The 26875-nt window shown below is 39.0% G+C and overlaps 1 protein-coding gene across 1 annotated transcript; it reads left to right on the forward strand.

Annotated features, from left to right (window-relative positions):
* Window positions 1-7904: 7904 nt before the first annotated feature.
* On the forward strand, window positions 7905-26114 carry SAMD3 (sterile alpha motif domain containing 3). The gene is made up of 10 exons (XM_023759127.1): window positions 7905-7998; window positions 8658-8849; window positions 11494-11605; window positions 18288-18473; window positions 18723-18807; window positions 19745-19912; window positions 23886-24086; window positions 24923-25094; window positions 25555-25637; window positions 25830-26114. The coding sequence occupies exons 1-10, from the start codon at window positions 7920-7922 to the stop codon at window positions 26112-26114; spliced, it is 1563 nt and encodes a 520-aa protein (XP_023614895.1). The 5' UTR covers window positions 7905-7919.
* The last annotated feature ends 761 nt before the right edge of the window (window positions 26115-26875 follow it).

Consider the following 26875-nt stretch of genomic DNA (forward strand, 5'->3'; position numbering starts at 1 on the left):
GCATGGATGGAGTGTTTGTGTGAACTAATATAAATTCAAAGTAAACATCATTACATAAAAGGGTACGGTCTTTTTTTTTTTTTTTTAGTTTTATTCATTTCAAACGGGCCGGATCCGGCCCGCAGGCCGTAGTTTGCCCACGGCTGCTCTAGAGGCTCAGTGCACGAAATTCGTGCACCTGGGGGGTCCCTCAGCCTGTCCTGCACCCTCTCTGATCTGGGATCTCTCCGACATCCCTCTCACAATCCGAAACCATTGGCTCCTAACTGCTCACCTGCCTGCCTGCCTGGTTGACCCTAACCGCCTCTGCCTGCCGGCTTGGTCGCCCCTAACTGCCCTCCCCTGCTGGCCTGGTTGTCCCTAGTTGCCCTCCCTTGCTGGCCTGGTTGCCCCTAACAGCCCTCCCCTGCTGGCCTGGTCTCCCCTAACTGCCCTCCCCTGACAGCCTGGTTGCCTCTAACTGCTCTCCCCTGCCGGCCTGATTGCCCCTAATTGCCTCTGCCTCTGCCCCCGCCACTGTGGCTTTGTCTGGAAGGATGTCCAGATGGTCTAATTAGCATATTTCCCTTTTAGTAGTATAGATAGATTGCCAGTGCGCGTCATATGTACCGGCCAGTTGGATGGTCGGACGGACATACGGTTGATCACTTAGCCTTTTATATATATAGATTTTCCCCCATTCCCCCCTCCACCCAGCCCCTACCCCACCCCAGGCCTTCACCACTCTATTGTCTGTGTCCATGGTGACTACTGGTATATTGTGTTCAATCTAACAGTGTCTTTATACTTGAAGATCTAGATTTCAGATCAACAAATGGAAATTTAAGAGAAAAATTATATCATTAAAGAAGCCACTATTAAATTCAAAACTCACCACAGTGTTCAACCTCAGTAGGAAATCAAATCATTGTTTTCAAATGCAGTGTAAACACTTGGAATTGGTTTGTAAAAAGCACTTGTAAAAATAACACTCTATAATAGAGTTGAATGCTGAGAATGCTAAACACAATATGATTTAGCTCCGCCAGAAAACATATTACATGATTACATTTTAAGAAAGTTATATAGCTTGCATAAAAATTGCATATTATGGTATCATATGCACTGTTGCTACGCATATATGTACACTTTTCCATCAGTACCTTACTTAACTCAGAGATATTTGCATATTTATTATAATTAAGTCAAAATAGAAATTCAATTTGTTAAAGAACTATAATATCACCAGTTCTTTTTAAAACTTATTGAAATTTTTAACAATTCAGAAAAATATGCAAGGGTTACAGATCAAAGAAAAAGGAACTTTTCATCTCTGAAATGACAGCGAGTGAATATGAGACTGGGACCATCCATTCCCATCTGCAGGTTAGGAGAATCAGCAGAAGGGTAGATTCTAAGTAGTGTTCTGCACGTAATTAGTAATTTAGTAATTAGTTATGTTTACCATCATACATCTTAGGTTTACCATCATACAAGATGTATGATGGTAAAAAATCTGTATATATAAAAGGCTAAGTGACCAACCGTATGTCCGTCCGACCATCCATTTTGGGATGGTTTCTCTCTCTTAGGTTATGTATATTTGGTAGTCATCAGGGACATGAAACTTTGGGGATTATGAAACTGTTCATTTTCCATGACTATGATGATGGTCATATATGTATACATACACATAGTGACATACATTCATGGATATATGTGTGTAAAAATTCATACAATTATGCCCTTTAAATATGTGCAGTTTATCAATTAAACTTTAATAAGCATCAGTTAACCTTCAATAAATTTGCTTTTAAAAATATTCTTTGATATTGAGAGGAAACCAGCAACCTGATAAAGAAATATGAACATCACAAAAAAGTATATAAATAGGTCTTGAACATATGAAGAAATGATTAACTTTCCATATAAGAGAAATGCAAACTAAACCTCACCTAACTATATAACAGTGACAACAATCCCACAGTTTGGCAACACACAATGGCAAGGAAGGAGAGGAGTGAGGAACTACTTTCCCACATTGCCAATAAGAATGAAAAAAATTATGGGGCGCGGCTACAGTGTTTTGGACAGGTTCTACCTCGGACTAATGAGAGGGCACAGTCCTCTCGTGGCCACGTGCAAGTCCCAGCTGGAGGGCAGAGCTTCCCAGCACAAATACAGCCAACAGCTATAGTTGTAAGCTTGAACCTGTGGTCCGAACACGTGGCCCCACGTGCCTTGTGATAGAGTTCGGGTGCATGTAGTTGAGTAGGGTTGAAACTCATGAGAATGCTGTAAACAACTTGATCACGCCCCTACTTTGCCTCGTGGCATCTGCTATAAAATAAAGACACGGCTTGTGGGCGCTGGCGTTGTCTCCTCATCAGAGAGGCAGCGTCCCACCGAGACCCAGCTTTCATTCTCTTGTCTGTCTTTTCTTAATCCTTTCATCACCCCCACTCAGGATCACCCTTGGCTGTGCTGGCGCGGCACAAAAAATAATAAGCTCGGCCAGCGTGGCTCAGTGGATAGAGCGTCAGCCTGAGGACTGAAGGGTCCCAGGTTCAATTCAAAGGGCACATGCCTGGGTTGTGGGATTGATCTCCAATAGGGGGTGTGCAGGAGGCAGCCGATCAATGATTCTCTCTCATCATTGATGTATCTCTCTCTCCCTTCCCCTTCCTTATGTTGTAGAGCAGTGATTTTTCAACTGGGATGCCCTAAGAATTTTTAAAGCATGCAGTACCTGACTATTTATTTAGTCAGGGACACTGATCTCTTTTCCCTTAGATTGTCAAATTAAAAAATGACAACAGCCAACACAATGATAGCTGTCCAGTGTAGATGAATCAGAATTATGCTTTTTTTGGTCAACTAGGCAAAATTTTAGTTTTTAGTTATATGAGCCATGAGATGAAAAGGGTGAAAATCACTGTTGTAGAGACATATAAAGATTACCCACAAACCCCTCTTTTTGAAAGGAATTTGGTCTTAACTGCAGAAGCAATTAGCTCTTATAAGGGAGCAATGTTCCATAAAATTAATTTTTAAAATAAATTTGATTTTTGACATCTTGAGCACCAGGTTAATCTTATATTCAGCAAGTCAGCTTCCGTGGTCATAGAAATCAAGTGATTCTACTTCAGAGTTTTGATTAAAAAAAAAAATCAGCATAGCCCCAAAGGCCAAATGCCACCTTTCAGCCAGTCTTGCTTTTTAAAGTGATTCCTTCCTACAAAATTGCTGTTGAATAGAAACTCGAGCAGGCACTTACCATTTATTCTTCCATTTAACTCAGAATCATTGATGAACTCATTCACTTGACTGGATTGCTGGGAAAATGGTGTGAAGCTTTCCTTAATCTGAAAATTAAATCAAATCTTTTCCATTTTGAGCTTGAAATTTAAAGCATCAATGATCATTAACAATCAAATCAATGAATCAGTGAGTTAAGGTTGTCTAGTAATCAGTGATTTTACACAAGATGACATATCCATTTTGGGATGGTTTCTCTCTCCTAGGAGCTTTCACGATGCAAATCAAAACTCCTAACCAGACGGTGCCATCTCCATGGTAGGCAAAAATTGAATAAGAATAATTTTTTTTTTACCCTCTTCCGTTCCTCACTTATCTATTTTTTTCCCTTGGATGCAGCGAACTTCAAATAGTAATTGGATGATGGAATATAAAGAAGGTTCTCACATCCTCCCTGTGCTGCCTCTGGGTCAGCTCAGCCAATGGAATGTGGTAGACTTAGATCCTTTTCGGGAGCTTAGGAAGAGTTCCACGGCTGTGGTTACTGCAGACTCTGATAGAGTTCTGCTCATGTCATTTCCTCTGTAGGCTTTGAAACTGAAAGCTCTTAGAGTGATCAGGGAGAAGGAGGGCACTGGGTCCACACACTGTGCTCGGTCTCCCCTGTGATTACAGACCTCATGGACTCACTGTGAGACAGTCCAATTACTGTCAGTGTCATAAAGGGTTTGGCTGACCTTCTTCCCTGGGAGATAACATTCCCACAGGGAAGTCCACTGGGCTGTGACACAAATGCTCCAAGCGCAGCATGCCAGGGTAATACCCTTCTTCTGACAGGCTCAACGGAATAGCTTCAGCCTCAGGTTCTCAGGGAGCCGCCGAGAACTTGGTGGAAATACAGCTGGCTTCTTCAGCAATTTAATCCACACGGTTCTGCATCACAGCTTATACCAAATGAATAAGATATACTACCATACAGTCATTTTTATTTTGAACTTTAGTTCCTAAACATGTCACTACTTATTGTAAAACATGTTTGTAAGAGCAGGTACTTGTCTTATGAGTTATGAGTACAACAAAATCATTTCTCCAGCCATGAAACTTGCCTACATTTCAGAGCCTGCCATTAAATCTGTTTGATAACCATTAAAACTGTGACTGTGGTGAGGTTGCTGACTCCTTTTTTGTTTGGAGCGTCTTCTCCTCTTACTGGTGATGCAGTTCCTAGGGAGCTATACAGTTTACTTAGACCCGTGGTCGGCAAACTGCGGCTGGCGACCCACATGCGGCTCTTTGGCCCCTTGAGTGTGGCTCTTCCTAAGCCTTAGGAGTACCCTAACTAAGTTAAGAACAATGTACCTACCTATATAGTTTAAGTTTAAAAAATTTGGCTCTCAAAAGAAATTTCAGTCGTTGTACTGTTGATATTTGGCTCTGTTGACTAATGAGTTTGCCGACCACTGACTTAGACTATGCAGTTTTGCTCCCCATTCACTAGTCACTAAGGTTCCTAGCTATGCAGTTTACTAGCTATGCATTTACTCATTAATTGATGGCTAGCTTTGTGCCAGGCATAGTACTAAGTGCTGGAAATATGAGGTTGGATAAGAAACAGTCCTCATCCTCAAATAATGCACATTGCGGAAAACACAGGTTATTTCAGAGGCGCCTCAAGAACCCCACTAGTGTTGGGGAAATCTGGCCCATTCATTTCTCTGGTAACACCATCAGCAAAGAGTTTAGAAATTTTTTTGTTGTCTCAGCCTTTGGACTCTAAAAATATGAAAACAGAATTCCAAACAGAAACGAAAGTGACAAAGTGTTCTCATATTTTCTTTAAAAGTGCTCAGGGTCAGTGTTGTTATAAGCTACATTGCTTTTGAAGATTATAAACCGCATTCACAGCAATTTGCACTATTATCTTCCTCTGACGTTTATTAAATAAAATCTGCCCACACCTCGGCTAAAATCTTAGCTCCTCCTGGCTTTAATTAGATAAGAATCCTTAATATTTGATACAAACGTTTTAATTGAAGTATAATATAATTAAATAATGAGAATGGTTAGGCTAGAGTAGTCACACATAATGTTATTATTAACTATTTTTTTCCTTTTATATTATTGTGTCTTAAAATATTTAGTTATAATGCTGTCCTCACATTTCAAAATCTTTTCAAATGTTTCTGTAACTGCTGGAAATGCAGTAAAGCTGCTGATGCGTCTTTTCTCATTTGACATGTCTTCTATTCCTTTATCATGCATGAAACCATAAATAATACACTTATTATTTATGTGAGAGGAAGTTGCAAGGTTGCTACTTTAAAAAGTTACATTACCGAGGATACTATTTTCTTAAATATTTCTTAAATATAGTATTTTTTAAAAAAATCTTACTGTGGCCCAGCAGATATGGCTCAGTGGTTGAGGGTCGACCCATGTACCAGGATGTCACCAGTTTGATCCCAGTCAGGGCTCATGCTCCGGTTAAGGGCTGGATCCCTAGTGGGGGGGCGTGCAGGAGGCAGCCAATTGATGTTTCTATCTCATTGATGTTTCTCTCTCTCTCTCCCTTTCCCTTCCTATCTCTGAAATGAATAAAAACATATTTTTTAAAAATCTTATTGTGTTTGTATGAGGTTATAATTTGATAAGTGTTCCGTTTTTCTAAGAAGTAGAATTAGGCCCTAACCAGTTTGGCTCAGTGGATAGAGCGTCGGCCTGCCCAGATTCGATTCCGGTCAAGGGCATGTGCCTTGGTTGCAGGCACATCCTCAGTAGGGGGTGTGCAGGAGGCAGCTGATCAATGTTTCTCTCTCATCGATATTTCTAACTCTCTATCCCTCTCCCCTCCTCTCTGTAAAAAATCAATAAAATATATTTTTTTAAAAGAAGTAGAATTAGGCAGAAATTTGGGAAATTAAAACATATGAGAGGGTTTCCAGGTACTCATTTTATTTTTGAATTTATTTTCCCCTCAAATTTCCATTTATCCTGGATGGCTGTAGGGCAGTACCTTCTGCTCTGCATACCTTTTAATCTCAGAGTTTAGAGAATTGTTTTCTTTTTTTCTTTCTTTTCTTTTACGAAACCCCACTCTTCACAAGGAAGCCAGAAGTGTGACAGGAAGGTGTGAGTTTTAATTTACACCCCAGTCTCGCAAATAATGACTTTTCACACCCTGCTCTCGCTGCTTAGCCTAGGGGAGGAGTGCTGTGGCCACTGCTGTCGGAGCAAATTAAACCCAGGCTGCAATTCTCTGAGGCGTTCTTCTGTGCTTAACCCTTGTTTTCAATTCTGCAACTTGGCGTTTGTGAATACTTAGGAGAATGTGGCTCATTACTTGGAACTAGACTTGTTTTCTAGGAAGTGATTTTGAAGGCTGCTATCGTTTCAGATTGTCAAGTATAAAAGGTAAATGTTTTCCCTTCCACCACTCTCTGATGCGGAAATTCAAATACACAGAAATGAAAACTACAGTATGAACTGAGAGAACTTCTAGCAATCAAATTTAAAGATATGAGCTAATAAACACTTTTTCTTTCCTTATGATTCCATTTCTCTAAGAGTAGCTTTCTCCTGTCTTTACGCACAAGTAAATCTGTAGTATAGCATTTTGATTGAAAGGTGAAATTGAAAGTAATATTAAAACATTAAAATGTTTTGGGTTTTTTTTTCCAATTCTCCCCAGTGCATTAAATATAATTTGGATTGAATGATAAAAAGTAAAAGAGAATGAGCTGTCTACGGGAAGTAGGAAAAAATTATTGAAATTGGTAGACTTGTTTTAATTTTTCTAAGTGGTTAAGGAAGAATAGTGGCATGCAAACATACCTCAATAGTTAAGGATTAGTTTAAACTCTGTATGCACTTCTTTCACTTACAATTATTAGTATATTAATTTTCCCACTTTGAGTCTGCCCAACTAGATTTTTTAAAAATGATTTCTCAATTTATTAATTTTCCCTAGTTATCTTAAAATCGTCATGGTGTTTAATAAAGTTTCTAGAGCTGAATGGAATACACTCTTAATTGGAAGAAGGGAAAGAAATACACAGATTCTGCTGAGAAATTTGGCTCCTACTTCCTCCTCTTGTTAACAACCCAAAGCAATCCAAAGCGGCTATAAACTCTCTCTGGAGCTGGGGAGCCATAAGGGGTTAACCAGTCTTGGTTTACTAAGTATCTCTGTCAGGCTTTTTTTCTGATCCTTCCTCCCTTCCTCCCCAGCCCACCCCTTTTGTAAATGTCAACCACTTCCTGATGAGCCTAGTAGTGGTGAATTTCACACCTTCCTTTTCTTTGTGAAGAACCCTGGGTGTTAATGGTAGAGGATTGGGGACCATAGTAGTCTGTGGCTGCCTGTTAGTACAGCTGAGGGATGCCTGTGGAAAAAAAGTAGGAGAAGGTGGAGCAATTTGAGCAACGAGACTAGGAAATAGGTTCAAATTGGTCTCATTTTTAAAAAGAATTTTTATTTTTATTAGCATCTTTTAGATATGTATTCGGAAAACAGTAATTTGAAAGAAGCTTAGAATTGAGAGTCTCCCAAAGGAAGGAGCTGAGATTAGAGAGCCAGTTGGTAAAAAAATTAAAATAAAATAAAACAACAATCAGAAAGAAAAACTAAAGAATCCTTCTCTGATCTTTTATTCTGTAGGTGTATTTATTTACAGGATACAGCAATGGAAACTTGGTCCGTTGACCAGGTCTGCAGTTGGTTGGTGGAGAAAAACTTAGGAGAGCTAGTTCATAGGTTTCAAGGTGAGTTGCTTACACTTTTTTAAAAAATGTTAATTGAGCAGCCTAGATATTGGGTGTCCTTTGTTGCTGATAATTGCTTTTGTTGCCTAATGCCTGTGAGTGGGATGTAGACTTGCTGCTGTGGGGAACTTTCATTTCCTGAAATGATCTAGTATTTGATCTAGTATTCACATGAGACTGTAATATTTCAAAAAGAACTCAAATAAAATAAAGTCTTAAGAGTTACATAACATACATACTTGATATAATTTGATACCACTTGTGTCCTTAAATACTGCAGCAGGCATTTTGTGCAGTGCTGGATTTACAAGTATTGAAATGTTGTGTGGCAGGTGCTATTGGTAATAATTTCCTGAGAAGGTTTTTTTTCCTTATAAAAATGGTGCCTGTAAGAAAGAATAAAAAATGGGAAGGTGATAATGTGGAAGAAATATTATTTTATTGTGACTCCATGTTCTAGTACTTTCTTAGATATCAGTTTGGAATTGTGCAATATCAGTGTTCTATCTTTAAAAATACAAAACATTTTATAGCACCAGAGGACAAGTGTAGATGATCCTTGTAACACCAGAAATATATATATATATTTTGCTCAGAATGTCGTGTTTTCCAGTGCTTTTCCAGGCAGGCATGTAGACTCTCTTTTTTCTTTTTCCCAGAGGAAGAAGTAAGTGGGGCCGCTCTTCTAGCACTTAATGATCGGATGGTTCAGCAACTGGTAAAAAAAATTGGACACCAGGCGGTTCTGATGGATTTAATTAAAAAATATAAACAGAGGAGTCAAGGACTGGAGTCCCCAGGAAGCCCGAGAGCACCAGCTCTGGTCATACAAGCAGCAGCAGCCCCAGAGTAAGTCTGCATGAATTCCTCATTTTCGATGCATGATATTTGGGGTTAAACCTCTTTGAAAATTGTGACCATTTTCAGCTAGCTTGTGTGTACAGTATTTCTAACATCTGCATAAAGAACACTTTTTGCACAGTTTTATGAATCAAGATATACATTTTTTAAAAATGCACCACTTTTTAAACACTGACTCCAATTGTTAGGGTTGTCCTATAAGCCAGGAGTTCCTATATAGAAAACTCTGTAACAAGCAGTTGAAATGTACATACAATGTGAGTAGAAATGGATCACTGCCCTTCAGGTCTTAAAATCAGGGTTTGGGAAAGGCATTTTTGCTGCTCCTTTGCTCTGTTTATTTATGTGTGTGTTTATTTGCCAAGGATTCCTTTTAGTGGCTAATTTATGTCCTCTTCTGGAGCCTTTACATATAATTTGCTAGAGGCCTTCACAATAATTGGCTAAACACTTTTGCTACAAGGATTTCTAGTTTCTCAAGAGTATTCTTGGAATGCTGAAGGCTGTGGTAGCATCCCACGAAAATCATGTAGAAAACTTATGGTGGCTTTGAGGTTTAGGGATGTTTTCATTTGTTTGTTTGTCTTTATCACTGACTTTTGCAAGGAAAAGGAATGATAACAGGAACTTTAAAATTAAAATGTTCATTGTATAAATCTATGCCCCGGATCATTTCAGACATCCTGATTTGGTTTTTCCATATTTTGAGACTTTTTGCAAAGTTTTTAACGTTGAATAATTGCTGCAGACCAATTATGCATTCATTTTAAAAATAGGATGGTGATGTTTGCTGAAATCCATCCTATGTGTTTACTTCAGTTTTTTTCAGATTACAACTCTAATAACCGACATTTTTGTCTTGCTCTCTGATAAGCAATACAAAGTTAGAGAGACCTCATTTAAGTAATTTGATTTCTAGAGTATTTGGACATTTGGGACATGGAGGGGGATGGGTAGGCATGAAGGGATGGTCCACAGTTAGTCTGGAGATTCTACACGTTTTGACATATCTATGCAAAAGCACATTCTTCATAGGTGACTTTTGATGAAGCCCCCTTGCATGCTTTCACTCCTTCCAGCAATGGGAGGGTGAGAACCTCAAACAGAGCTCAGAGTGAATTCCCGGCATTCTTGGATGAGTTGGACTTTGAGCTGGAAGTTCTCTTCCGTTGACTGGAATCTTGATATGGCGTTAAGCACAACTTGGAAGTACACAGACAGCCTTGTTTCTTTCCACTGCAAATCCGTTTATAATGTTCTCTAGTAAATGAGAACCACTGGACTGCCAGGAAATCTGGGCTTCGTTCCTGGTTCTACCACTGAATTGGATTGATTGCTAAATATTGACATTCCTGCAGCTTCTTCTGTGGGCTGTGAAAAGTCATTCAGTACCTAACTCCCTGTTATTCACACTGATGGTAGGAGTATCATCATTTTTGAGAAAAATCTCTTCTTATCCTAGACTGAAATAGTCTTGTGTTAGATATTAGGCATTGCTAAACTGGTTAGGAAATCTTTTTCGAATGGAGCCAAGACTTGGAACACTGGTTGTCCAGGGATTTATGAGGGGCTTTTACACTCTACCCAATAAGCCGGTGATTCACTTTAAGGATTGTGTTGTCTTGTATTCAGGTTAAATTATTCTGGTGCAAAACCACAGTTGCAGTTGGGCTTAGTAGTTATATTTGGTTAAAATGTTTGTCAGCTTATTTGCTTATTGTCAAATATATTGTCACTTGACAAATATATTGTCACATAGGAATCATGATAGAAAGAGGCACAAAAATATGCAATTTAATTAAAACCTCTCTAGAAGTGCTTAATAAAGGTAGGAAACTTGGTGTAGCAGAAAGAACCCTGTAGCTAAACACTTGATTTCAAATACCTGTTCTGATATTAGCTACCCATATAGCCTTGGAGAGTTGCTTGGCTTTTCTTTCAACTGTAAAATGAAGCAGATAGAATAAATGATGCTTAAGACTCCTTCTAAAGAGTCTATAATGGCATTCAAGACCAGGGATTCAAGATCAGGGTTTCAACTTGAGCGCATATTTCTCTTAATGGTTAATGGTTGCCTGGTATGTTATTTTGAAAAGGATTTGTAGGCCACATCTGGACTTTAGCATCCTACTCAGACTTAGGCAAATGTTAGCAATCTATAATAGGAATATTTGCAGCTGGTTTTTGTTTGTTGCTCTTGTTAAAACTGGAAGAAAAATCACTGAAGAGAAAGTTGAAAAACTGGCACTTCTTCTTCTTCTTCTCCTTCTTCTTCTTCTCCTCCTTCTCCTTCTCCTCCTTCTCCTCCTTCTCCTCCTACCAATGAAGGTACATTTTATTATTACTGTCATTTTAAAGGAACATATCATCTTGCTACCATTATAAATATGACCAATTGGTGAAAATAGCATTGTGAACTGGCATCCGTCTGTCTCCTGGTATGTATGAACTACTGAGTGAGATGACCCCAGAGGGTCCTTCCTTCCGTTCTCTTAGTCATGACTAATGTGGATCTTGGAAGTAGACACAGATTCTATGTTAACTATGAGCTACCACCTACCTTCACAGTTTCTGTGATGTCAGTGGTTGAGGCTCCCGTTGACTAGTTCCTCACCCACCTCTTCTTTCTTGGTAACAGGGATAAACAGTCCTCCAGTCCAGCCAACCAAGGGGAGCAGATGCCAACTTTCTATCCAGCTGAAAACCTTGATAATAGACTAATTGACCAAAGAGTACTGAAACAGAGGTGGGATTACCAACTTCTAAACATCTAAAGCCAAATGATATAATATTTGTTGTTGTGTTTTTTTTTAATGAGACTTCACATAAGTGAAAATTTTGTTTTCCTGTAAGGGAATTTTTTTTATCGAGTGATGAAGATCCAGGGTGATAGGCAGTAGCCACAAAATAATGTCCTGTAGCTAGAATGTGCCATTTGAGGAGTCTGTTTTTGTTCTGAATTTTGTGGTTGTTGTTTTAACTTGACTATCCCTGATGGAGGTGTTTTGGTAAACATTTCCTTATATAGTAATTCCCCCCTTAACCACAGCTTTGATTTCCATGTTTTCAGTTACTATCCAAAATATTAAATGGAACATTCCAGAAATAAACAATTCGTAAGTTTAAATTGCAGTGTTCTGGGTAGTGTAATGAAATCTTGCACTATCCCGCACCATCCCTCCTGGGATGTAAATTATCCTTATGTCCAGTGTCCAACTGTCTATCTGTTCCTTAGTGACTTAGTAGCCATCTCAGTTTTTAGATTGACTGGCAATATTGTATTGCTTGTGTTCAGATAACCCTTATTTTATTGTTATAATTGTTCTGATTATTAGTTATTGTTTTTGATCTCTTACTATGCCTAATTTACAAATTAAACTTTATCATAGTTACAGAAAAACCCCCAGAGTCTATATATATGGTTCCTTGGTACTACCCATGGTCTCAGGCATCCACTGGGGGCCTTGGAAGGGATCCTATGCAAATAAGGGGATACTACTGGACTTAGATGGTGTAATATTTCAACATATGGGCTACATTGGAACAAAGGACAACTATAGACCTAGAGAACCGGACCCAGGAATGTGGTTCTCAAGCACCCCTTTCACCACAAAGCCTCCAAAAGTAGCCAGTCCCTTCTGTAAGTGTTCAGGTGTGAGCAGAGACAGGAAAACAATCATTAGTCCCAGCGGTCGGTCCCTAGAGCCACTGTGAATCGGTATTCTCATCTGCAAAGTGGGAAGAATAATGATACTTTCCTCAAGGTTCTCTTGTGAGCATTAAAAATAGAGAATGCCTGCCCAGTGCTAGCTCCGTGGAAGCACATGGAAGGCACTCATTCCGAGTGCCCGTCTGCACAGCACTGCTCCAAGTAGCGTTTCCTCCTTCCTTTGGACTTCTTCCTTCTCCCTACTTGCTGCCAGCGGGAGATGGGGGTGCAGCCTTCTGTTCATGCAGGCCTGTTCTCTTTTCTAAGCCCTCGGATGGCGTTCCATCCTCATCGCGGGCCTGTGACACCGGCAGGGCAGGATACTCCTGTGGTTTCATAGGGTCAAAGGAGCAGCCTCGTGCTTCGTGGTGCTTCTCGGTCTTTACAGCACCTACTAGTACTGAGGGGAGGAGAAACGAGGACTGGCTCAGAAATGGAAAGTGGAGGGTTTCAAAACCAGAGCCGAATACTGCCATATCTTTCTAATCATAAATCCTCCCTTAATCCATTTGACCCCTTGCTGCCCATCTCTACCCATGAGCACTTCAGAGTTAACATGTCTACAAATGACCTCCTTTATTTGGGTGCGAGAACCACAAATCCACTGTAATTTAAGACAAGGAGAGTTTGTTGTAAGAAAAGCATTTCCTAGCATCAGGGGAAGCCAGGGGTAGAGCTGTCCCTCCTCTGATGGAGCCATGTGACAGCCATGCCAATCTCTGTCCTGCTTCTCTTATCTACCTCATTCCCTTGCTTCTCTCTATGAGGATGGATTTATCCTAGTACTCAGTGCTGCTCTGCCCACCTCAGACTGGCTGGCATATGACTGCCTTGCCCTGTTGCTGCCTTTCTTTACCTACTTGCTCATCCTTGAAGGTTCTGCTCAAAATCTCTCTTTCAGGAGCCCCTTCATTGACGTTCCAGGCCAGGCAAGGACTCCGGTCTCCTATGCACAGAATCTTTGCTTTACTCGTAAAACTAGATGATGAAATTGATGACTTTAAAGTTTGTAGTCCCTCATTAGACTGAAAGCACCTCCAAGACAAAGACCAGGCCTTTTTTGTCATTGTAAACACAGATTTGGCACAGTCCCTGGCACACAGAGACTAAGCAGGAGTTTTTAAATTGAACGGAGGATATGTGAGCCAATGAAAACATGAATGTTTCATGGGGCAGGATAAATATTTTAGTCTCTATTTCTTTTTAGATCTTTTGATACAATTCATACTAAATATGCTAACTTTTTAACAGAGTTAAACTCCAGGAGTTTATAAGTCACTCACACATAATAGGCTAGGAAGTTGATGGCATTTAGCTACAGGGCTTTTACAAAGCCAACTGCTCTATGGGGGCAGGAAGGAATGGTGGATCAAGAGCTGGCTTTGGGGTCTTCTCACACCCCTGGGTTTGAATCCTGATTCCTCCAAAATGCCTTCCAGGTGGCCTATGCACAATAGGATGGGAACTGGCATATGTAGTCCTTGAAGTCCAAATGAGATAACATATTAAAGTTCAGCTGTTATCACATCATACAAGATGGCAGTCATTATGCTTGTGATATCTTTTCATATGTTCCCTAAAATGAATGTGCTTTCCATCCAGATACTTTGCAGACAAGAAGAAAAAGAAGGTTCTAGAGCAGTGATGGTGAACCTTTTGAGCTCGGCGTGTCAGCATTTTGAAAAACCCTAACTTAACTCTGGTGCCGTGTCACATATAGAAATTTTTTGATATTTGCAAGCATAGTAAAACAAAGATTTATATTTTTGATATTTATTTTATATATTTAAATGCCATTTAACAAAGAAAAATCAACCAAAAAAATGAGTTCGCGTGTCACCTCTGACACGCGTGTCATAGGTTCGCCATCACTGTTCTAGAGGCACAATGTTCACCTGACTTTGCCTCTTGAATAACCTCTAGTAGAAGCTTGTGTGTCCCCATGGATGAGATCCTAGGGTACTGAGACACAATGCAGTTTTTTACAGTGATAGGTGATATTGTGCTTTTTACTGCATTGCTTAAGAGCCCTTCCTTTCTCCTTTCCTCCCTCCCTTCCTTCCTTCCTCCCTTCCTTCCTTCCTTCCTTCCTTCCTTCCTTCCTATATTTTTATTGATTTTAGAGAGGAAGGGAGAGGGAGAGATTCAAACATCAATGATGAGAAGAATCGTCGATTGGCTGCCTCCTGAATGCACCCTACTGGGGACCGAGCCTGCAAGCCAGACATGTGCCCTGACCTAGAATTGAACCATGACCATCTGGTTCATAGGTCAACACTCAATCACTGAGCCATGCCGGCCAAGCTAAAGTGCCCTTGATGGAAGAATTGCAATGTCTCATACTCAGCATGTATTGGTGATCCGTAGGGAAAAGATTTTTTTTGCAGTGATATTTTTGTTTTCCATCTACACTATTTAAAACTTTTCACTTCCCCTTTAGTACCAAATAAACCATGAAATCAGATAAATAGGTAGATATTTCCTAAATGTTACTTTAAAAAACACTTCACTGGAACTTTAAATGTGTGCAGGTGTTTTGCTTCTGCCTTTGGGCATAATTATAAAATTAGTCATGGTTTCATGCATATTTAAAAATTGTTTTAATGAGGATTTATGGGGGGGGGGGGTCTGGTTACTGCTACAGAATGTAGGAGAATGACCTCACCCACATGCCTATACTCAGTAAGGCAAATGTCAATGGGTCAACACGTGATGGATTGTATGTAGGCACTATCCCACACACAGCTCAGATGAGGGCACCGCAGTCATGTGAGCATCTTATCCAGCACAAAATAAAGAGAAGATTTGATGAAATGGACCAGCCCATTCCATCAGTACCCATTCCAGTCAGATGTGGGATTCCTCTTTTTACTTCCTACACTTTTATGTCCTCCAGAGGTCCAGCGCTCGGAGGGAGGGGAGAGGCTGTGGTGGTGAGGAACCAGTCTGATTCACCTTTGCAATGCCTGGCACAGAGTAGGTGATCAACAAACCTTTACCACATGAAAGAACAGAAATAAGAAGTATTTCTGTGGTCTCATCTTAATTGAATGAAATATATTCCCTTCGACTTTGACTAGATGATGTTTGAGTGAGGAATATTGGCTTCCTAAGACAGAATTGATATTTTGTTCAGTGGAGGATATCTTTGGACCCAGGCAAGCAGGACTTGTAGAGTCCGGGAAATTGGGCTGGCATTACTGATAAATAACTCTCTGACTCCTGTCCATTTCTATAAATATCATATGAAGTCTTTAGAGAGATCCAAAGTGAGCTTGATTTCTAATCTATTTTTCCCATTTTGTTCAGTCTAAAAGTTACTGAATATACACCATGAGCTAGGTATTATTTAGACAGTGGCAGGCAGGGGATGCAATTTAGTCCTTGCCTGGGGGAACTCAGAGTCTTGTAGATAAGACAGGTGTGTACTAGTAAGCTCGTAATGGCAATATTAAGCAAATATGCAGAAATAGAAACTCACGGGCACAGAAATAGCATAGAAGAGGGAGAAATAGGGCTTTCAGGAAAGTGAGTGTGGAGAAGGTCTCTGGGGAGAAGCTTCACAAAAACTGAGGGAGGATTTTGAAAGGTGATTAGAAATTCATTGAAGGAAAATGGGGCAGGAGAGAATGCCATTCACAGCAAACGAACAGCAAATGCAAATGTGCAAACACCTGAAAAAGCACAGGGGATCCTGCTTGGAGTAAGTACTTTCGGAAAGTGAGAGATCTCAGCAGAGAAAACAGTGGCTGGAATGGTGAGAGATGCTGTTAGAGGCTCTATGTCTATCCTCTGCCAGCGAGCAGGGCAACACTGACTATAGCATTAGATTCACCTGGGGACCTAAACAAACAGTATCAGTGCTAATGAGAATGGAAATAGGGATTGTGGGAGAGTAATTGCGATATAGTCAGCTGCAATAAATATTGATTGAATGAATGAAATGAGAGAGTAACATACTGGGAAATAGTTTGGGTTGAAGCACAGATTGACCCTGGAAATGACCTGTTTCTGTATTGAATCTGGTGTTAAATTGTCGGTGTGCTTATTGTAGCTAGGACATGTTTTCACCACTGGTATACTGACTGCCAACGAGGAAAAAAAGGAGGGAGCGTATCATAAAAAGAGAGGAGAGTGCTTTCTCCTATTTTCTTTATTCCCCATGTTTCATTGTATCTCATGCATTCTTAGGAAATACGACCTAACATTCTAAAGCAGTGTTTCTCAACCTGTGGGTTGCGACCATTGGAAAACACATATAGCATATCAGATATTTATATTATGATTCATAACAATAGCAAAATTACAGTTATGAAGTAGCAACGAAAATAATTTTATGGTTGGGGGTCACCACAACATGAGGAACTGTATTAAAGGGTCGCGGCATTAGGAAGGTTGAGAACCACTGTAAGGAACCTGACCTTTCAACTCTCGTCTCACCTCGTCAATTTTCCTAGGACTAGTAAGGACTCCATGGCAGTGCCAGAAAATTAACCTACTCAGGCTAATTTGGGAACTCTTTCTGTTTTTTGACTTCTACTTGCCTTTATTCCTTTACTTTCATTCCAATCAATCTTATGAGTGAAGTGGATTGAAAGCTACTTAGTGCCTCTGGGTACCTGTTACTTGGAAATTTTACTATAGAGTCTTCTTTTACACACTTAATGATCAGTCACTAACTTTAAAGTTTTAAAGTGGTTCTGATACTTAATTTTATAAATAGCCTTATTGAGGTGTAATTTATATAACATAAAATTCACCCATTTAAAGTGTACAGCTCAGTTAATTTTAGCAGATTTATCTGGTTGTGCATCCCTGGTCACAATCCATTTTGGAACATTTCCATTACCCTAAAAAATTCCCTTGTTCCCTTTTGCATCCTATCTTCTCTCCCAACCCCCAGCCCCAAGCAACTGCTGATCTGCCTTCTGTAGGTATAGTTTTCTATAATGTTTGGTAGAAACTTTCATCTGAATGAAATCAGAGTATCTGATACTTTTAAAATATATATATTTTCATTGATTTCAGAGAGGAAGGGAGGAGGAGGGAGAGATAGAAACATCAATGATGAGAGAGTCATTGATCGGCTGCTTCCTGCATGCCCCCCATGGGAGACTGAGCCTACAACCCGAGCATGTGCCCTCACCGGGAATTGAACCGTGACCACCTGGTTCATAGGTTGATGCTCAACCACAGAGCAACACTGGCCAGGTTCTCATACTTGTTTTTTACTTAGAAATTAAGTTTACCTTTAAAATAGCCAAGACCAACTAAATTAAGTTGATCTTATATTTCGCTATAAACAGCAGCAGGATAAATTAATTAGAGGAATTTTCTTAGCTGCTAAGACTTATTTATGCCTTACTGCTGAATTGCAACTTACTCTTTTTGTTTATTCAGTTTTGAGCTATGTGCTACATATTGTTTCTTCAAGATAGATGGAATAATATTCTTCCCAACTTCAGGCTTTATTCAAAGTCTATATTATTATGACTCCCCCCCCTCCCGAACTTACAAGTGTGCAAAGGGAAGGAAAATGGAGATACCTAATGAGCTTCAAACATTTGTGGGTAGCTGAATGGATGGAAGACGGATTGATGACTTCCATATATTCAGGTCTCAGGAAAGTGCTTTATATCAGAAGTTCTCAGGATGTAGAAAATGGATAATTTAGGTATATTTGAAATGAGATTTCACTCCTTGTGTTTCTATTTAACAGAAGAAATGTGAAACATGTTCTAGCAAGGAATAAAGCCTTGCAGTGGACAAAGTCCTATGTTTTACCGGAGTTTCCCTATGACGTCAGATGCCTGTTAGCAGAGCAGAAGTGTCCCGACCACAGCATGAGGATAAGGATCATTGAGTTTCTCCAGGCTGACATGACCAAGTATCTGAAAGGCTCACTGTGAGTAATTACAGGGCAGGCTGGTTGCTCTGGGGGAGGATCTACTGTCAGAGTAAACTAGCATTTATTAGGAACCAACACTTTTCAGGTTTTGGATGATATATCAGTCATAAATCCAACATTGCCCAATATTTGAATATCTCCGTTGTTATATGGAAAGATTTGAAGAAAAGGGAGTGTAATTTAGACTCATTGTAAAGGAAGGGATTGGGCAGCTTGGAATGAAACATGTCCTGTTGCACTGAACAGGTACCCCAGCACCCAGCAGTATAACGATGTGGTCAACGCCCTGCTGCAGGCCCACCCTTTCCTGGACGAGGACGGCTGTGGCTTTGTAAGTGACCGTTTTATAATCTCTGCCTTTTAAAAATAATAGCCTTGCCCTAGCTGGTTTGGCTCAGTGGATTGAGTATGGGCCTGCAGACTGAAAAATCCTACTTCGAGTCCCGACAAGAGCACATGCCCGAGTTGCAGGCTCCATCCCCGGTAGGGGGCCTGCAGGAGGCAGCTGATGAATGATTGTCTCTCATCACTGATGCTTCTATCTCTCTCTCCCTCTCCCTTTCTCTCTGAAATCAATAAAAAAATAAAATAAAATAATTGCCTTGCATTGTTTAGTAATTTTATGTCTCATCCTCCTTTAATCAGTTTCGTGCTCTCTCCCTCCCTCTCTTTCCTCTTTTTGATACTTTCTCTCTCTCTCTCTCTCTCTGCTCCTTTATCTTTTTTAAAAAAGACTTTATTTTTTTAGTTCACAGCAAAATTGAGAGGATGGTGCAATTATTTCCCTCCATGTACCCCTTGCCCCGACACATGCATATCCTCCCCCATTTTCAATATCTCCCATTAGAGTGGTACATTTGTTATTAGTGTATGATTGTCTAACTACTATGTTGTGCACCTGAAACTAATACAAAGTAATATTGAATGTAAACTGTAATTGAAAAAATATATTTTTTTTAAAGTGGAGAACTTTATGAAGACAGAAGAATAAGGTGAAAATTATACAATTTTAGGAATTAAAGAATCTAAAATCAATAGCGAGTATATTTACTCAATAGCTATATGTCATTGGAAAAATATTTTTAGTTTAGGGACTATAATTTTTATAGCAATATCATAAGATTGTTGTGTGGGTAAATGGAAGGATAGAGTTAATGTTTCTATTACTGTGATGTGAAAAGATTTGAAGCCCAAAGGTGTTAGATAAATAAAAAGTTTTATTGTTTATGTGGTATTATTTAAATCTCCTGTTTTGTTATTTTACACAGTTTTTATGGAAACGAGCCCTGAAAGATCGCTTTAAATATGTGAGAAGACCCATAGAAGATGATGAACAAGTGATGAGAAATAAGTGTAAATTTGGACATCGAAGAGGCCAGAGAAGGAAATCTCTTGCAGATACCAGATTTGATGAAATGAAAATTGCCCAAATAAAAGTAAGACTGAATCTTGAAATGTTCTGACAACTCATTGATTGGTTGGTTGATTTGGGGATAATAAGCAGTAACATTTGAAATCATTAAAACAAAATAAGATGTCCTTTTGGTGTGGTCAGAAATCAACAAATATGTGTTTTGCATAGCAAATAATGTGATGACAATAGTTCCAAAAAAGATCTTCCGAACCCAGTTTGAGCAGAGTTTGTTATTGAACATCTCATGTTTATTCTTTTCCAACCTTCAAAAAAACTAGAAAATCACTAACATTCTGGATCCTTGAATATCTTCCTGTCATCTTAAAATGCATCTTGTGTTCTTGCTGTTCTTATTGCTACAGAAAGATTTTAATACTCGTGTTGTAGGGTTAGGTACCTGTAGTTTCAAGGTGTCAGGAGGAAGGTAATCCACATGCATGGATACAAAACTCTATAACTTTGTCCAGAAGGGATCCCACACCACCCAAGTGACTGTGAGGATTGTCAGGCTGAGGACCAGCAAGGGCCTGGAGATCCCTCCCTCAGCAGCAGGTCTGCTATACGTAATGTCCACGTGGGTCCTAGTTATCTAAAAGCCAATATTCTTTAACTATCTCACAGCACCCAGATATCCTCAGAAACAAAAATGTCCCCTGCTAATAAAGTAGATTGAACTCCTTAGGGAAGATGTTCAAACTACCAACTATGGAAGCTAAATCTCATGCTCCCTCAATTCTATTTCCAACCCAATCCAACCTGAATAGGCAAATCCTAACATTTCACCACAAACACATTTATGTTAGTAAATGTACTTATTGTTAAGTATTCTATTTTCTTCTTCAGCTGGTATATTTACTTGCTATTAATAGAGCAACATATTGGGTTGTAAATATTTCTCTCTTTTCCGAGTCCAGCCCGGCTAGAGAGCCATCCGGTTCCTGAGTAGGGGCTGCTGGGGATTGAGAAAATGAAAGAAAGAGACAGACACAGAGATGGAAGGAAAAAGCTGGGGCCGGGTGGGACTACTGTCCTCTGATGGAGAGACAGGGACCCAGAGCTGATACAGCGTGTTTATTTTATACAGCAAAGTACCAGGAAGTCTTACTAAAGCCCAAGACAAAGGAGATTATGTGCATTCTTGTGGCTTCTTTGTAACCATCACTTCTGGGTGGGCCCGGATAATCGTGTTTTTTCCTGGTGCTTGGCTGGATTTAGATAATGAAACCCACCCCCTGGCACCTGAGCTGAAGGTCAGGCTGACAACACTCCTGCCTCTGGCAAGGTGTGTTTCCAGGACGTGGCTCTGCCAACGCCACTGGATTCAGCTGACAATAATTAAAGAAATGCTCATGTGCCTTCCAAGGTGCTCTCTACATTGGGTCATCTCAATTTTTATTAACACATTTATAAGCTTGAGGACATAGTAATATTTTAAAGCAATATTTTGTAAACCATCCATTTCAGTATCTACATAAAGGACACTTTTAGATGAAGGTATATGTATATTTAAAATATTTTACTATAATTTTCAGTGAGATTTTCAAATCATTAGCTAGTTAAGATAATATAATTTTATGTCTGCTGTTTGATAAAAAGACAAAGGCAGACGAAAGGTAACTAAATTTAGTGGTGTAACTTTTTAAAAATGTTGACTGCAATATTCCAATATAAACTAAAATCTTAATAAGATAGAAATACATTTATTTTAAAATATCTTTTATGTGGCTCAGTTGGTTGGAGCATCATCCTATACACAAGTTTGATTCCCGACCAGGGCACATACCTAGATTGCAGGTTTGATCCCATCAATGTTTCTCTCTCACATTGATGTTTCTCTTTCTCTCTTTCTCTCTAAAAGTCAATGAATATGTCCTCAGATGAGGAAATAGATATATATATATTTTTTTTCTTTATATTCTTAAAATTAAAAGTCACTCTATAAAGGAACATAATTATGCCTAAATTGGTTTTCTCAAAAAATTCGGTTTACAGTATACTAAAATCAGATTTCCCATATAAATGAACATTTTACATATTCAATCTTCCTTCTTTTCCTATGATGCATTTCCCACTAAAATTCATTGGGATGGATGAATAGTAATATTTGAAAATTAGCACTAGAACTCAAGGGTAAGTCCATGGGGTCAGAGATCAACCCCAGGGACACAAGGCTAAATAGCAGTTTCTCTTTTGTTGACGTATCATCATTGAACCCATTTGTATACTTACCATTGTGTTTCTTCTCAGAACCACTTTAGTTCTTCATAAACTATGGCCTGTCCCTCCCACCTCTCTGTCTAGTCCCCCCCAGACATGCGTGAGTTCTAAAATGAATCCTGCTAAGGCTCATGCAGTGGGCTTTGCAACAAGACACAGGGAATTGAATGCATTAAGGCCCAAGATGAATTAAGTTGCAACTGCATTTAGTTTTGATCTTCCTGTCAAATGGGGCAAAAAGAGATTATAAAGTGATCATTGCTCACCATCCCCAGTCAAGTCTCTTCTTTAATCTTCTTTTTAATCTTTTAAGTTATATTTTCTTTTTAATCTTTTAAGTTATATTTTCCTGGGAATTTGTATACTTGCTCTATGCTTTGTTAGTCATCCTATGCTCACAGAGAGTGGGCTTACCTGAAGCTGTCCTAATTGGCTTGTAAAAGCCTTGATGTATGAGCATTTTAGACTCCTTAGCATCATTTTCATCTTTTACAGGCAACATCTCTTCCCATTCTGGTCAGGTAGACAGTTTGTCAAAATACTAATTCAAGTGTAGTTTCACCTGAGTGTCCTCTCAACTAATTTTCCCAGAAGGATTTTTTTCTTTTCTTTTCTCTTAAAGCTGATTGTCTTCGATGTTTCTTTCTTCTTTCTTTCTTTCTTTCTTTCTTTCTTTCTTTCTTTCTTTCTTTCTTTCTTTCTTTCTTTCTTTCTTTCTTCTTTCTTTCTTTCTTTCTTCTTTCTTTCTTTCTTTCTTTCTTTCTTTCTTTCTTTCTTTCTTTCTTTCTTTCTTTCTTCCTTCCTTCCTTCCTTCCTTCCTTCCTTCCTTCCTTCCTTCCTTCCTTCCTTCCTTCCTTCCTTCCTTTCTTTCTTTCTTTCTTTCTTTCTCTTTCTTTCTAATATATTTTATTGATTTCAGAGAGGAAGGGAGAGGGAGAGAGAGATAGAAACATCAATGATGAGAGAGAATCATTGATTAGCTGCCTCCTGCACGCCCCCTACTGGGGATCGAGCCCGCAACCCAGGTATGTGCCCTTTGCCGGAATCAAACCTGGGACCCTTCAGTCTATAGGTCGATGCTCTATCCATTGAGCCAAACCAGCTAGGGCTGTCTTCGATTTTTAATGAGAATATGTCGAGTCTTTCTTAGCCATCCCACCCCACCCCAGCCAGTGTACCCAAGTGTACAGTGAATATAATTGACAGTGTAATGATTTAGCAACACAGAGTACTCACTGTGATTATTTTGAATTTGGATTATATGACATGGTCCTGCAACTATAAAAAGGTATTTAAAAAGAAAAAAATGCAAACAATAACAAACTTTAATTTAAGAACTTTTAATCTCTTAATATTTTATCTAATATAAAATATTAGATAAATATTTATTTAATATTTTAATCTCTAATATAATATCTAAAATTGAATGAGTAGAAATAAGCATTCCTGTTAAGTGTGAACCTTCTGGACAATCTAGACTTCCATGTAAAAGGGTATGTAGGAAATGAAGTTACTCAGCTCTATCAAGAGAACAGATAATTCCACAGTAATTAGCTACCTGATTTGTTCACAGTTAGACTGTCCATTTGCTAACCATGTTCGATGCCAAGTGTAATTTACACATGATGATACGCATCTTTTGAGTGCATTATTATAATATGATTTATATTATATAAAATATAAAATGAGTGCAATGCAGCCTATAATTCAAATTTCATGAAGGGTAAAATTGAAATGTTAAATATGCAACATATTGATATTTTGAAAATATTTTTCAGGAAGAAGCTATTTGTTTAGATTCTGAAGTAGATGAACATATTAGCTGGTTCCAGCAAGAATATGTGAAAACAGTCAAGGACTGGAGGGAAATCGATAAGAGGATGAGCCAGACTTTGCAAATAAGAAGGAAGTTGATTGGCAGCAGAACGCCTCTGAAGGACATCCTTAAAATGTTTCCTTTCCTGAAGTGCCCTTATCAGGTACCTTTATTCGCTTATAATACTCTCTGATTGTAGTGTCCAAATTGATTTGTCTCTTTCCTCTTGGAGTGGAAACAGGCCTAGGCAGCAAATGTGAATCTCAATAGGGTGTGTGAGGCCCCCTTGGCTACAACTAGGACCATTTGGTGAGAATTTCTGGGACCTATTTCTAATGACATGCACTGGCTGCCTTCAGATTTAGTTCCCTGTCAACAGGAAGTGGGGAGGTGGGCAGTGATGGTGGAAGTCTCTGAGGGGAAGTGCTTACAGTGGCTTTAAAAACGGGATTCCGTAAAGATAAACTGGTTTTGCTTTCACCTTGTACTCAAATATCTTGTCACAGTTTATTTCTAGCTGATCTTAGAGTCTCTAAAGCTCTCCTCTTTCTCTAAGATCCCTTACAACACTAAGTTTTGGTATTTTTCAAGGTTTGCCTCTTAAAATCTAAGTTTTCTTCTTTTTGCCTCTGGTTGGACACTGCCAAAACGTAACAATGTAGTTTTTACCTAAAGAAACGTAAGATCCTAGAATCTTAATCTTAGTTAGGTAACCTCAATAGCTAAAATATGCATATATACCCATTTAATTGGGTCTGCATCCAAAGTTTTAATTCTACGGGTCGGAGTTTGCCATGTCCATTACTTATCTTTTCCTGCTCACTTCAGACTTTCATTCTTTCCTCCTTCTCTGTCCTAAATCTTTACTTCTCTACTAAAGCTACTCAAATATCTGGTATATACTTTAAACTACATTCAAAGTTTAAAATAATCCTAAAGAGTTACTTACTTCCCTTTCATTAGCTTTTCTAGTGATCTGATATCATTTTCTTCTTTCAGATGTTCAAAGAATTTCAACTTCTTACAAGAACAGATATTTATAAGAAAACAAGGCACGTTTTGGAATCCTATTCAGACAATATACTGACTTCTTTTTCAGTGGTGGACAATCCAATCAACATTGCGCTGCAAGAAAAAATGAAACAGCACACAGATGAGGACATGTTGAAATGTTAGTAAGCCTGGGAGTGGGGCTATCTGGTCGTAGTCATCTGTATAATTCAGGATGGTTGAAGTTCCGTTTTCATAATGAGTAAAATTTAGTGAAACAACATATGGGAGAGGAAAAAAAAATTTCTCAAATAGGAGGTGTTGGGGTATAAATACAAAAAGGACACTTGATCCTATAAAGTATATTTAGGGAACCAGTAATCTGTTAATTTCATAATCTAGATTACAAGGTAGAGCTTGATAAAAGGACAGAGATCTGGGGGACAGAACATGAGATCTTGAATGTTTATTAGATGGACATGTTGGTTAAAAATGGTTGTGAAACACCAATCTAAGAAGGCTTGTTTGTTCTCTGTAGACGGTAACGATTTTTAAAAAAATCCAGGTGCTTTATACTGGCTTTATACAACAGTTAGGAAAAGGTCATTTTACTTGGACTGTAAGCATGTTTGCTTTGACAGATATGAAGATGACAGCCACATGTTTACTCCTCCCAGATGTGTTTGGGGATGATCCCAGCCTTTTTGTCATCGTGAATGAGAAGGTATGCACTCTATCAGTGATCGCTGGTTTGACATTTCACATCTTCTTATTTGAAAGCAGGATGGTGGTCTATTTGGAAGTATGTTGTATCACTTTTACAAATATGCTAATTTGCAACAAGCTCATTTATTATAATAAATCCAGACACCTTGTATTATTTAGCTATTTTACACGTCCCTTTTTTTTTTTTCAGGTGCAAGTGTCCACTCCCGTGTTAGAAGTTAAAAACCCTTTCAACATTGATGTCTGTGAATTTTCTCTGTATTTAGAAAAAGAAAGACTCACAAAAGTGGACGACTGTGTTACGGCCCTGGCTGCTCTAGTAGCTGCCTTTCATGTATTTGGGATCCAGTGTCCGAGTCGACTGTCCCAAACGCTCAACTTCCTGGAGACACAGATTTTTGATATGCACAGTCCCTACGTTCCTTCTATGAAAGAAAAGGAAAAGGAAGTAGGGTTTCAACACCCGGTCACTTAATAGCATGCTAAATACTGTATTAGAATTGATCTCTGGGACGGCCGAGACTTTACAAAAAATTGTTTGAGTTAGAGTTGTGGTAGATAATTAGGAAATCATTTTGTCTCAAAGATGTATGCATTTTTTAAATCCTTACCAGAGGACACATTTTTATTGATTTTTAGAGAGAGGGAGGGAGAGAGATATCAATATGAGAGAGAAACATCAATTGGTTGCCTCTGACTGGGGATCGAACCTGCAACCTTCTGCTATACAGGATGATACTCCAACCAACTGAGCCACTCGGCCAGGGCTCAATGCTTTCTGTCTTTAATCCTAAATACTTAAATTTTCTGAAATTCTGTAATAAAATAATACTTAAAGAGCTGTTTATTTATTTATTTTTAAATATATTTTATTGATTTTAGAGAGGAAAGGAGAGGGAGAGATAGAAACATCAATGGTAAGAGAGAATCATTGATTGGCTGCCTCCTGCACGCCCCCTACTGGGGATCAAGACCGCAACCCAGGCATGTGCCCTTGGCCAAAATTGAACCTGGGACCCTTCAGTCCGCAGGCCGACGCTCTATCCATTGAGCCAAACCAGCTAGGGCCTGTTTATTTATTTTGATTTGATTTGAGAAATACCAGGGTCCAAGTTACACTTTCATGGGTGCATTTGTTTTTAAAAGGCACACTTCATATTTGCTAAGTCTTTGGGTTAGGGTATGACCTTGCTCTTAACTCGATGTGCCCACCTTTGAAAGTCTAATGCCCAGGAG

This window comes from Myotis lucifugus, unplaced genomic scaffold (assembly GCF_000147115.1).
Source record: "Myotis lucifugus unplaced genomic scaffold, Myoluc2.0 scaffold_150, whole genome shotgun sequence".
In the NCBI taxonomy this organism is placed as follows: Eukaryota; Metazoa; Chordata; class Mammalia; order Chiroptera; family Vespertilionidae; genus Myotis; species Myotis lucifugus.

Bases quoted from the DNA above. Each gene is read 5' to 3' on its own strand.
- SAMD3 (XM_023759127.1), top strand. From the start codon at position 7,920: ATGGAAACTTGGTCCGTTGACCAGGTCTGCAGTTGGTTGGTGGAGAAA. The intron at 8,850-11,493 runs AAGTCTGCATGA...TCTTTCTTGGTA, and splicing joins AGCAGCAGCAGCCCCAGAGT to ACAGGGATAAACAGTCCTCC. The intron at 18,474-18,722 runs GTGAGTAATTAC...TGCACTGAACAG, and splicing joins AAGTATCTGAAAGGCTCACT to GTACCCCAGCACCCAGCAGT.